This window comes from Cinclus cinclus, chromosome 2, assembly GCF_963662255.1.
Source record: "Cinclus cinclus chromosome 2, bCinCin1.1, whole genome shotgun sequence".
NCBI lineage: Eukaryota > Metazoa > Chordata > Aves > Passeriformes > Cinclidae > Cinclus > Cinclus cinclus.
In genome coordinates this window covers 55,792,137-55,806,152 of record NC_085047.1, presented here as the reverse complement: position 1 = coordinate 55,806,152, position 14,016 = coordinate 55,792,137, and the positions used below count along the sequence as shown (strand labels likewise).

Below are 14,016 nucleotides of genomic sequence, written 5' to 3'. Positions count from 1 at the left end.
CTCCCACAAAAAGTATCTCTGAGCGCATCAGATCTCTTTGAAAAACTGATTTTTCTCTTCAGCAGCTGCCTGTACATTGGGTACTGCTCCTGTTCCAGACCTCAGATGTGGAGGTTTGGCTCCTGGGAGCTGGGAATTGCCCACTGATGGTGTTGCACACTTGTGAGGAATCACCAGCACCCAGGAGCCACAGAAATCATGGAACTCATAACAGAAGTCCTAGGGGGCCACTATCCCAGCTGACTGCAAACCACAAGAATGACAATGACCTGACAGTGACAGAGTTTATTCCCATCCCTACCAGTCAACAGTAAATTATCAGGGTTGATATTTATCCTGAATTACTGCAACCTTTGCTACTATAACTCTTTTCTTCCTTAATTATAAGCAAGTTTAGTTGTTGTAGTGGTTGCTTACTACTTTTTTTGTTTTATCAACAAAGCTGGTGAGTAGTCCCAGAGAATGTTTAATTTTATATATAAATATATAAAATTAAATAATATGTATATATTCATTTATATTAATCTTTCTGCCGTGAAAAAAAAGTTCAATTCCTTTCTTCTTTTAGTCCAAACAGTTAAGTGGGGGACACACAAATTACCTTGTGACCTGCTGTCTGTTTTTAACATGTTTTTCAATTCCTTTCCTCCCAACTAAACCATTTTAATTTTTTCAGTCTTTGTCACATGAAATTCTCCATGCTTCCAATTATTTTTATGACTTGTCCCTGAACCCTTTTTAGATCAGACACTCTCCAGAGACAGCAGGCAGCTCTAGTTGCGCTGTCCCAAAGATCATCCCTGCAGTTTCCGAGGTTGGTCCTAGACAGTATTCCCAACATCATGTCCTGTCTTGTTTGGATACATGTGGCAATATTTCTTTATTGTTTTTGGTTTAAATTTAAAAAAAAAATCCAGATTTACTGCCAGTGTATGAGCATGTCTTTCAGGACACCAACCAATTTAGAGCAGCAACTTTCTTCAGCCTGTGGAAAACAGTTTTGAATGCAATGAAATTATTCAGACTTCAGAAAAATATTACTCTAGTCCCTGACAACACCAAGACCAAGGAGATGAAAAAAAGTTTATGGATGCTGACCTACCTCAAAATCTATCAGCTGCAGGTTGGCAATAAGTGTCACTAGAAGGCCACTGTTGTAGAGCTCTTGTGCCAGCTGGGCCACGATTTCTGTGGGTGGCTCTTTGTCTGTGGTCCCACACAGAATTTCCTTCATTGCTTGCAGAGATTTTGACACTTCCTCTGATGCCTTTATGCCAACAGGTAATGAGTTTTAGTTTTAAAAAAATGAAACGGGGGAAAAAAAGGTGTTCTTTTAAAATACATGCATTTCAAAGCAAATGATTCTAAATGTACTTACAATGATCATTATCTATTGCAAAATGATACCATAATTTTAGGTAATCATGGAGGCTGGAGCATCCATACTGTACCCTGCAGGCCTTACCCAAGATAAATTCAATTAAACCATGACATACCATCACTTACAGACCACGGCCATAAAATAGGGCCAAGAGAGCAATTGCCAACCAGTGCCAGTGAGATCCTTTGACAGGTTTGGAGGAAGACACAGCCTTGCAGAGGCAGCAGCAAATTCACCGTTGCTCTCCCTGTCCTCCCCAATGTCCTCCCCAATGACACAGGTAGGGCAAGAGGTGCCAGATGAAGTTACCAAACCAGGTGGCTGCTCCCACCAGAGGGGTGGCTGCTGGGCTGCCTCCCCATCCACTGCTTCCTGATGTGCTGTCCCAGCTCCTCTGCTGGGAACCCAAATAAATCCTCGCAGCCCTGTGGTACTGCTTAACCCAGCAGGCAGCTGAACACCACACAGCCACTTGCCCACTCCCTCTCAGTAGGATGTGAGAAGGAACTGGGGGGAGGAAGAAAACTTTTAGGTTGAGATAAAAATAACTTAATAGGAAAGAAAAAGAAGAAAAAAATAGTAGCAATAACAACAACAACAAAAATAAACAGCAAGTGATGCAGAGCGTAATTGATCACCACCTAATGTCCAGCTAGTTCCTAAGCAGCAGCCCTGGGCCAGCTTTCCCCCCAGCATTATGTACTGAGCATAATGCCATGTGATATGGAATACCCCTTTGGTCCACTGGGATCAGCTGTGTCTCCTCCCAGCTTCTTGTGCCCACAGGCCACTCACTGGTGGGGTGGAGTGAAGAACAGAAAAGGCCTTGACTTTGCATCACTGCTTAGGAACAACTACAACATCAGTGTTATCAACTCTATTCTTATCCTAAGTTCCAAACAAAGCACTTTACCAGCTACTAGAAAAAAAAATTATCCCAGCCAAAGCTTGACAGCTTTGCATTGCCACCACCTATTTCTCCTCATCAGGTGTGGTTTGAGCCAGCATCTCCCACAAGGGATTTGCTCACTGAGCTCACAGGCATTTCAGTCTCAGGTTGAGAAATTTAAATTAAACAGTTTGCTGTAGTAAAACTCCACAGCTGCCACCAAGTGAAGTAAAATAGATCTCTCACATCTTTTGCTCCCACCTAGAATATACTAATCCTCTGCAATGTTTTGGGTACCTAATGTAGAGGATGAATCTGGAATTACCTTACAAAGTATCTTGACCAGGAGGATTACAACAGGGAAAGGAAAGAGACCTGCCTGTAAACAGGTAACAGCTTAGCATTCATGCAGTCAGCTGGTTTAAATCAGATGTGAGAGATAATACCCCACTTCTCAAGGAAAATGACCACTGGCTGCAGCATGGCAGCTCTGGCTTATGCTCTCCTCACAGTTTTGCTCCACATTGAACAAATAGAGACTCTGTGGAGGAGAGGAGTGAATGTGTGCACTGTAAATCCTACCTGCTCCAGCCATGGGGCTACGGAGGTAATGGCTCCCTCTGGGTCGGGTTATATTTAATACACACATGATCTGCAGCAAGGTTGATTGGATTCTTTGGCAGGGAGTGGGAAGGAAGTAAGGAACAGGTTTGAAAGCAAAGCTGAGAATGACAGCAAAGTGCCAAGCAGGATGCTGAAGACAGGACTGCATTTCACATATTTGAAAAACCTTAACTGGTAGTTAGCCTTTTGTTAGCAGATGAAAAAAAATATCAAGACAAACACAGAAAACCCAAGAGTGGCAAAAAGTAGTAGTGAAAGCTAACTGGAAATTAATGGATGTTCAAAGCCAGATCAATAATTTCTGAGATAATTTCTATATATCTCTCACATATATTGAAAGGAAAAACATCACGCTTCCAAATACCACCCCATCAATTGCATAATATAACCCCACAGTGCTCTGAAGAGGCATCTCCCAACATTTTCAATCACAGATGTTTTACATTGCAGCTACCTGGAAGAGTTAAGCATTGATTTTGCACAGCATAAAGAATTGATCTCCTCCGATCTCTTTGTACCTACTTGCAGTTTTCTGTTGGTTGAGATAGGTCAGCATGAGCAGCATGCAAATGAGCATGACTATGTGATAACTTCTGACAGCAGAAGTCTTGATGTTCCTTACCATCACCCAGCAAAAGAGCCTATGTTTATCTCAAATGTTAGTGGCATGTCACTTAAGATATCCCACAGAGTACAGATGGGATTAACACCAGGGGCTCTATTTTAGAAACTAAAGTTCTAGATCTTCATAAGAAATGGGGAAATATTTTCATTTCAAAGGAAAAGCCCATACATTTTTAGCTTTCTGTCCTTTCTGCTGGGCTGGGTTTGAATATCTCTGGAATTTTGTAGATAAGAAATAAAAACATTAATAACTTTGCTTTCAAGTACAAGTAGTCCTTTCTGACATGTAGGAAAAGGGTCTGCTGGCCTCATCTGCAGGTTTAACTCTCAAAAAGGAGGCCAAAAAGTGCTGTGTGAGAAAATGAAACACAGAACACTGGTGCTGATGGGCAGAAATGGCCACCACAGCTGCATTTCTCTAATCACCTGCCATCCCATCCGTTCATCACCTCAGCTTTTCCACATGCAATTTACATTTCATGTGCCACTTCCTCCCCCTTCATAGTCTCTCTGTGGTCTGTGTTTTGACTTGCAACTGGCCACCAAAAGTTATTCATGGTCAAATCTAAGGGCTGCTCCTCAGTGGGTATCTCTCACAGTATATCTGGAGGAAAACCATAATCCCAAACACAGATTCTTAAATTAACAGCCTCCATTTTGACATTTCCACTTAATCTCACAGCAATTTTAAAATAATACCTTAAGTACATAAGCTCTGTTTCTGGGATGGAAACTTTCTTAAGACTCAGAGAGAAAAAAAGACATTCCAAGATCCAAAGACCTGCCCAATACAAGATACATATCTGCATAAGAAGTCAGACAGGTCCTGATCATCTTTAGGAAAAATTGCAAAAACCAACAAAAATCCTCAGCAAGACATCCTCCCCCCAGTGATGTCAAAACAGAATTTTTAGGCGCCAAAAAAAAAAAAAAAAAAAAAAAAAACAATTGCTAGAAACCCCTAAGACTATTATGACTTCCATGCTACTTTTTATTTTCTGTCACTGGCAAGAGCAACAGTAGCAAAGTGCTGCAACCATCACTCCACCAGAAGTTACAATGAAAAAGAGAAAAAGAAACAGTTTCATGAAATATCAAGGCACTTCAGCCATTGGTCTCATGCTTGCAATTAAGCACAACCTTATTTCCAGCAGATTTTCCTTTTATCCTCTATCCTCCATCATGACTGAATTTGTGCCATTTAGAGAGGCTGTTGTGAATAGAGGGGGAAAAAGAAGGAAAGGAGAAAACTAAACACATGATCCTAAACAGAACAGCTTATACATACACATACTAATGTCGAAAGTGTGATATGCTTAATTTTGGACAGTCAAAAGTTGCAGCTAGGGACAAAAAAGCAAGGATGCAATTCAAGCTGATTGCCAGCATACACACGAGTTCAGCATTTGCACTGCTGTTCCTGCACAGATGTCAGGATCTCGACCTCCTAAGCCAAGTTTCTGGTCCTTCCAACAAGTCTCTTTCCAACAAGAACTGATTCTGCATCCACAGAATGTAGTTTTTAATGGCCACCAACCCACAGGAAGTTTTTGGGTCCATTTTGAAAGACAGGATTTGTGTAAATGTTGAAATCTAACAATCCTTGGATTACTCTGCCATCCCCACTGGACTAGATGAACTACAACAGCCTTGGAGAAGGAAAACAGAGAGTATAGACAAGCCTGCATAACTTCTCTATGTTACATTATAAACATGTTCAACATCCCCTCCTCATAAAGCTTATTTTTTGTCAGCCTTTATGTGTCTTTCTAAACCTACCAACAGCTTCATCCAGAGCTCGAAATTTTATAAGTTGAAGATAGTTGTCTCATTTCATTTTCCTCACAGATCAAGGTTTTGTCACTGTTGACTTAACGGGAACATAACATAAAGAAAGGAGCTTACAGAGAAATTATTCACTGAAATTCTATATGAAAAAATCTTCCCTGAAAGACTGATTGATCTTCACATGTGGGATAGGCTGTGGAGAGCCATGAGAATATGGCAAATAGGAGCATACAGCTTCTGTTTGTGTACCTAGCACATTTCCAGGTCGAAAATCTCTCTCTAAACTGTTTCTCTCTTGCACAGCAGCTGACAGTAACACAGAGAGATGCCTGCCAATGCAATGTTAAATATTCCAACATGTGATTCAGTGATCTGCCAGTGCTCCATGCCATATATTGCAACTAAAACCATAAAGCTCCTTGATTCACTCTTATCTGGTTTAAAAATATTCTCACTGTGTGATTCAAACCAATTTTTCTCCTAAAAAGCAGCTCCAGTACAGCTTGCTCTATGTGCAACTGTAAGGATTCCCAAGAAACGCCATTAGCAGAATCTGAATCCAGCAACCACATAACTTCAGGATCACCTCAACTGAGTTATTCATGATTCCATTTCATGCTAAATGGATCTAGTGGGCCAAATTGTGGGTATTTTGGAGCAGGAGGCCTGATGCCTTTCATTTAGCAAAGCATTATGGACTAGTACTCAAGGGAGCTGGCAAAGACAACTTGGCCAAGCAAGCACAAGAGGGAAACACCTTTTTAAAGGATGTGTGATCAAATGGAGAAGACAGGATTGCCCCACCTGGACATAAATTCCTTTCCCACTGTTAATCCTGCACTTAAGGCAGAACTAAAGGTTCTAAAGGTCCTTAAAAAATAAAAGCAATCAGAAGAGACAGGTTTAAACTCCTGGCACCGTAACCTGATAGTATCTGGAGTTTCTCCCACCTCTAGAGCAATAGCAGGCCTTAGCAGAACAGGGAAGCTGAAACATGAAACGCTCCACAAAACCCCAGGACACACAGAGCTAGGAGGAAGGGGTGCCAAACCCTTCTTATCTCATTCCCTCGGTTTCAGTGTGCAACAATGAAAAGGAAAGCAAATCTGCAACTGGTTCTGGCAGCTGCAGAATCGCATCCATGAGTACTCACGTTCCCGGCAGTCACGCAACGGCTCTTCCATGCAAATGCACACAGAGCCCTCCGCATGCACCTCATCTCACACAGCAGTCCCCAGAGCTTTACCCACACAGCAGCCAGCAAGGTGAACAGCAGCCAGGAATGGCTCCCTTGTTGCTATGTAAAAAAGCAGGATTTATTGATAGCAGTATTTGTTCCAGATATCTTGAAGTCTTTTAATTGTAGCCTTAATAAAATGCTGCTCTCCTGACCCTTCTGAACAGCACCAAATTTGTTACAGCATGTGGAGATGAAAGAGAGGACAGATTACAGTGACCTACCTGAACAAGCAGTCCTGTTAGAGAGATTTAAGTGAAAGGTGCAGAAGTGCAGACACTTCAGGTTATTTTACATCTCACTTCACCGTGCTTCTGAACACTGACTAAAGGTACTGCAGCTTGCAGTTCTGCCTGGCAGAAAAGCACTCAGCACAGTGCTGTGAACCTGCTCTAACGCATTGGTGTTCATTTTCCCAATAAACCTTTGTCTTGGATCAGTTACACCAGAAACTGAAAATCTTTCATCCCATCTAAACCACAGGCAAAGATTACACCAAGTTTCAACCAACCTCAGATCCGTTTGCTACACTAAATTAAAAGCCTGTGACACTTGGAAGGCTTTTGCTGCAGGGCAGGTTCAGAAAATGTTACCAAACCTGTAGGCACTACAGACGGCACTGAGTCAGGCTGCCACACCCCAAGGTGTTTGGTTAGCAGCAAGAGGGTGATGTGTTCAAGGACGTCCTTCAGTGACAAACTGGATGCCACCCTCACTGCTTTGTGCTGACTGGGCTCAGCAGCTGAACACAAGGCTTTGAGAAGTCAGGGTGTCACATCTCTTTTTTTTGTGAGGTTGGTCAAGCACCCTTTCTATCAATGTTTCTTTACAATATCCATCAACAAAAGGCACAGTGACACACCAGTAATAAATTAAGTGCCCATTCTCCCTCAGGTTCAACAGACATGACCTCTTGGCCATGGCTCCTCTTCTCTTCTCTTCATCCCTATTTAATGCATCCTCCAAATGCTATGGGAGTTTGTGTCAGAAGGAAGGAAGAGAGTCTAAGTTTTGAAGGCCTCCTTTCCTACGTGTTTAAATACTTTCCTGCTTTTCTAGGTAGCTCCAGAGTGGGCATTTCTCATTAAGTTCAAGGACCGATTGGTTCTACATGACTGAGATTAAATTGTAATGACATCTATACAATACTGTAATAAAAATTAATTGTTCTTCACCACATCAAAGTCCAAACAGGATGTCAGCAACTGCATATGCTCCAAGAACCCCTTATTTTATTTCAGATGTTGGAGGAGAGGAAGATTCTTGGTAAAGAAGGCTTAAGTCCACTTTTTCAGGTCTGTCTTACCCTACTTAACCTCCCAATTATTGCAATAAATTTGCCAGTGCTGCAATCCCACCTTTAAAATAGATATTTTTTAAAAAATTTGTAAAAATGAAATATTAGAAAGAGCACTTCAGAGGAAAAGGAGCCAGATTGGCACTTCCCAACCTATGGTCTATCAACCATCAAAATGTAGCTGAGAAAATGGCAAAGCTTTAAGCATGCATGTATCCATGTAAGCAAACAAACAAGAAAACCCACATATAAAAGTAAGTACCAAACATCAAAATTTAGCCTATTTTTTTTTTTCAGTTGGGAGTGTTTAAAAAGCATTAGAAAGCACTACGGCAACATTACACATATTCACACTTAAAAAAAAAAATTAGACACGGGGAGAAAGTGGGTAGAATTCAACCCTTATCTAAGGAGACAGATGCTAGTGCAGCCCACAGAGTTTAGTACAAGTAGTCCTTTCTGACATGTAGGAAAAGGGTCTGCTGGCCTCATCTGCAGGTTTAACTCTCAAAAAGGAGGCCAAAAAGTGCTGTGTGAGAAAATGAAACACAGAACACTGGTGCTGATGGGCAGAAATGGCCACCACAGCTGCATTTCTCTAATCACCTGCCATCCCATCCGTTCATCACCTCAGCTTTTCCACATGCAATTTACATTTCATGTGCCACTTCCTCCCCCTTCATAGCCTCTCTGTGGTCTGTGTTTTGACTTGCAACTGGCCACCAAAAGTTATTCATGGTCAAATCTAAGGGCTGCTCCTCAGTGGGCATCTCTCACAGTATATCTGGAGGAAAACCATAATCCCAAACACAGATTCTTAAATTAACAGCCTCCATTTTGACATTTCCACTTAATCTCACAGCACAAAGTCCTGAGTCAACACGCCACTTAAACTTCAACCAATCCAAAAAAAAGCTTTCCCCACCTTCTGCCTTGCTGTTGAAGGGACTGCCTTTTCCCCCTTTCTCGTCTCCCTTGATCACCCACATTCACCCCAGGAACAGCTTCTACCCTATAGCAATGAAGTACATAAAAACTAAGTGAAATCCAACCTATTCCTGTAAAATAAGCACCATTAAGTTCACGAGTTGTTTCCATTCTAAGACACCAGGGAAACATTCTGTATCTTTCACTCTGTGAGGAAAACACACACCAGCTGTTCTGACTTGTATGAAAAAATGTACATTGAGCACTTGTCCTGGGGTGACTTTATAATGCTGAATTGTATCCCCATTCATCTGTTTAGGCTAGAAATAGGTTTTGCACCTTTAAAACTAGATCTGAGAGTGAAGGGGGGAGAAAGAGAAGTGATAGAATGTCTGGGGTGGTTGTTTTCAATATATATTCATAAGAGCTTCAGTTTTCCCTCTCTCAGATAGTGTCTGCGGCACAGACAGCAACAGAAAGCTCTCCTTTGCTTTTTAGTTCATTTTTAGCTAGCTAAGACAGAGAAGTTCCCCATACCATAGTTTTTTTTTTCCTTTTTCTTAGAACTGTTTAAACCTGCTCTAGACTAAAAATCCAGAAAAACACTGAGAGCTCCTGCCTGTGGTCCACCAAGGCCCAAGACGCAGCATTTTCCAGTGCCAGAAAGACTAATAAGAGACTGAGTAAGCCAAGCTACACTCCATGACAAAAACTTTCTGAATTTACCATCTCTTCAAAACAGCAAGAAGTTTATTGCTTAATATTATTCATTTTTTATGCTTGTTAATACTTTACTTGTTAAACAAACATTTTTTTTCCACTTTTCTCAACCAAATCTTTGTTCAAACCAGTTAAGAGAAGAGCCACTTAAATCTGCTTTCTGGAAGGACCCAATTCAGAAGTTTCCTCCTAAATTTTGCCCTAAACCAAGACAGCACCCAATTTTCTAAAAAGTCCAAATTTCTCCTTGTCACTGACACCCAAATATACAAACCAGCTCAAAATCAAAAATTCTCAAAACCACAACCCAGAGGAGTCACTCCGCAAAGCAAATCAAAAATAAACCCAAGTATGGAGTTTCTGCTTTGAATGTCTTCTTTAATCAGGCTCCAAAGGATGAATTCAGCAGGGGAGAACATATTCTGTTGATTTATTTAGTTACTTATTTTATGTTTCAGTTCAGAGTTAAATTAATTCTCTCCATTTTCAGGTTACTGAAGGTATTTCATAATGAAACATCAAATATCAGAGACCTCCCAGAAATCCATGTGACTTACCTTACGTAATTAACACACACTGAGCTAATTGCTTTGAAACAAAAAGTTTCCAGAGGATTTCACTAAGGGTGCAAAGGGCTCCATGCCTACCTTTTGGGTTGGGTTTGTTTTCATACAACTTCCTGCACAAGGTGGGGGAAGCACAACATGCATGCATGCAAACATCAGCTCTATGGAAAATGTATTAGTGTCCCTTATCAGCTATTTCTGCTTCCACTGACAGCCACCTTTAACGTAAAATTAGTCTGTTGTTAACTAAAACCATATACTTCTATTACAGCAATAGTGTAGAGGGTCAGAGTCTCAGAGGAAAAACAAAAAAAAGTGCAAGCACAGATTCTTAACAAGGAGCATTTTGTGTGTTGGGCTGTACCTTATCAAGTGGCCACTGGAAAAGCAGTGAAAATAACTCAAGTCTGTGTCATGGAATTAGAAGAGAGCAGTAATATTAGCAAAAGCCTAGCACTATAAATAGAAAATTAGTATTACAGCTCTTTTAGGAAGCACTGGCACCCAGAACATTAGAAAGGATGAACAGAGTGAGATCTCTTTTATACACACCTGGACACATACAGCTTTCTTGGTTTCTGCAAACAGTGTTTATCAGAAATAGAGCCTTTCTCTGTGGGTACTTATATATTAATTGGCAACCTCATTTGTTATCCTGCTAAAACAATTAACAGTACAATTGTTTTCACACAGCCTTATGAGCTGTTTTACTAGATTAATTACTGTTTGAAGTAGTGGGAGATCACCCTTAGTTTTGGCAGAGGCTCTTGGATCTCAGCATTTTCTGTCTGACCTCCAGATTTTATATATTTTATTTATGCAAAAGCCCTCTGACTTCAGCAGGACCATTCAAACACACAGCTACAGCCACAGGCAAGCACTCACAGAACCAGGGCTGTGACCATAAACATTATTCCCTTTATTCTGCTGTTCTCCCAGCATAAAAACCTTATTGGTCTTCTACAACATTACCTCATACCTTGTCTGTCTTTTTTTCTTGTTTTTCCAATATGGCCATGTTTTCTTTCAGAACTTTCACAATCTCAGCAGGATTTTTGTGTGATTTACTAAACAAAGGCATGGTCTTCCTTCACCTGGATTTCTTTCTTCAGGATAGGACTCCCTTAAATCAGACAAAAAAACAAACAAACAAACAAAAAAACAACAGCATTTAAGGTTTATACAAAAATGCAATAAAACCACACAAAGACCTTATGAACAAGAGAAGGTTACACCTCAGGCATTACATTTTGCTTCAGCCACCCATTGGAGCAGTAAAGGTTCACATGTCTAGTTTTCTCAAGTTCATCGAGGATTCGCAAGCCACCATCAGAACACGAAAAGCAACTACTCTGCACCTGCACAGGAGCTGGATGTTTCCTGCAGGTCATCTCTCCAGCAAGTCCATACCTATGTCCAAGGTATTTTGGACACCGCGCATCTGGCAGGCTCCACTAGATTTCACATATGGGTTTCTGTCAGACTTCACCAGCTCCATCACAGTGCAGAAAACCAACAGTAGATGCCAGCACACCTAAAGTACCCTTTGTTTAGAGCACTGTAAATTGGAGTCCCAGCTTCTCTGCCATCTCTCCTTCTTCAGTCACTTTGCTTTGTTATCTTAGGGGACCTTGAGAGGAAGCAGTTCAAGGTATCCCATAAGTCTGACAGGGTTCAAGAATCTGTGGGTCAGATCTCACTTGGGTAGAACATTGCCCGAGTTAAATAAGGAACAGAGGATCAAGCCCAAATATAAAGACAAATGTATTCATGTCATTTAAATGACAGACTGAGCATTTTAATGAAAATGGATTGTTTGTTTAATTTAAAACATTCTTCTTCTGTATGGTTAGAAAGGCAAATACCACATCACTGTATTTATATATGAAAGAAACCAAGTAGCTCAGTTTCTGATCTTAAAAAGCCTTAGGCTCTGAATTCTTATGGGTTTTGCTGAGGGTCCAATACAAAGATCTATTGAAGTCAATGACTGACTACAGATGGAAATACATTCTAGTTAGAAGCTCAGCACTGTTCTGGACTGCATTCCAGTTTGTACAATGAAAAAAAAAGAGGTAAAAGGAAAACAAAACATACAAAAAAGAAAAAAGCAAAAAAACCCCTCAAGCTTTCATCTTCCACAACAAAAGAAAAATAATCACAATTCCTCCATACATACAATTGTAAAATTAGTTGTGAAAACATAAAATGCACAAACAAACCACTTCAATCCCATTATTCTCTGACATTTTCAATTTTAAAAAAGCTTTATACAAGAGGCTTCAAATGAGAGAACTAAACAAGCACAATACACACAGTGTAAAAAAAACCCCAGTGGTCCCAAAGAACCAACTCCTCTCATCCTGCATTGTTACTATGGGCACACTACAGAGCCCATCAGGAAATATGATCCCATTTGAGCCATACATTCATGTGTTACTAATCCCCAAATAATCTATGATATTAATACCCAGATTAGCCATGCAGTTGACTGCAACTATAAATAGTAACCATATAAAAAAATTTTATACGGTCTTTGTCGTAAAATCTCATATAAAAAACACTTCAAAACACTTTTGCAGATTATCTTTACAGGAGGAGTTTCTATGACACACAGAAAATACTTTTAAACCAAAAGTTTTATTTAAACTTTTTTTTATTTTAAACTTTTTATTTAATTATTTAAACCAAAAGTTCTTTTACAGGTGAGTTTGCATATAACCTCCCATTAGTTGCTAGGTCAGTTTTACAGGGATATTTTCACATTCAGTGTCTGAAACCTCACCACTTTTGAGTTCCCATTTTCAAGCTCCTCACGGTCCTGCTCAAACTCATTTTTATTTCTCCTGCACTCCTCAGCTGAGCTCCCAGCTGCTGAGTCCTGCTCCCCATGCAGCTCAGAGGTGCAAGTTTTGGCAGGACCAGTCACCAGAGCAGAGTCCCACCTCAGCCTGGGTTGAAGCCTGAGTGTGCTAACAATTCACCTTGGGCACACTCAGCTACACACAAGCACTGGAAAGGACTGTGATGCCAGTATTATACAATAAAGTTGCTTAGATGCTGCTAAGCTCTCTGTACTCCCACATGTGGTGCAAATAGAAGATTAATAATTCACAATACACTTAGAGAAGGACCTGATTGTGCATGTTTTTATTATCCTGAAGGCATGGCAGGAGGATATGATGATGCAAGAGAGAGAGAGTCTGAAATCAGGAGCTTAACAGGCAAGTTGCATTTCAGACAAGAATTTCTTTCATCCAGGGTGGGGTAGGTATATTCAGATTGCTAAAGTCATCCCTTCATTTTTTCTTCTCAGGAGTCTTCACACAAAGAAAAGTAAAGGAGAAGATAAATTGATTTTTTTTAATGAAGTACTCATGAGCTGGAGGCTCTAAGATTGTTAGAAAATGAAGTTCACATTTCTAACTGAAATACTGATAATAAACTATTATTTCCTCTCAAAAAGTAACCTACATGGCTGTAATGTGTCTGTATTTAAAATAATCACTATTTTTTCCATAGAGCAGGCACTTTTCCACCACATAGTTCCAGTATCACCAACAAGTCACCACAGCACTGCTCAGTGATAAAATACCATTTTTTATACTACATACCCTTCCAGCATCTTAATCACAACAGCAAAAACACCAATAATAGAGCAGGAAGGGACTCAAGAAACTGTTTAATTCCTTGTTCCGTTGAACAGAGCCAAGTCTCTGCATTACTTCATTAGATACAAAGTCTTATATACAAAGCAAAGCCTCTGCTACATGCAAGTGGAGGGGGGCAGAGAGAAAAGGGGAAAGAGCCACAGACGTGCATGAAATAACATTCTTGGATTTATCCCTTCTCAGGATACAGATTTTAACCTCACAAAAGATGATCCATCGCTTCAGAAATACTGGCAGCTGCAGAACCTTTTGGCTCCCCATGCAGGAATCTTCTTGGGGGACACGTGCTGTC

General features: G+C 40.5%; 1 protein-coding gene across 1 annotated transcript in view; it reads right to left on the bottom strand.

Annotated features, from left to right (window-relative positions):
* The window catches only part of CAB39L (calcium binding protein 39 like), a 33,854-nt gene extending 21,333 nt beyond the window's left edge, over positions 1–12,521 (bottom strand). The window contains exons 1-2 of the mRNA XM_062487694.1: positions 11,033–12,521; positions 1,103–1,267 (exon numbers count right to left, since the gene is read on the bottom strand). Of these exons, the coding sequence (XP_062343678.1) occupies positions 1,103–1,267; positions 11,033–11,134 (267 nt within the window). The 5' untranslated portion in view covers positions 11,135–12,521. The remainder of the gene's footprint in view (positions 1–1,102; positions 1,268–11,032) is intronic.
* Positions 12,522–14,016: the final 1,495 nt, after the last annotated feature.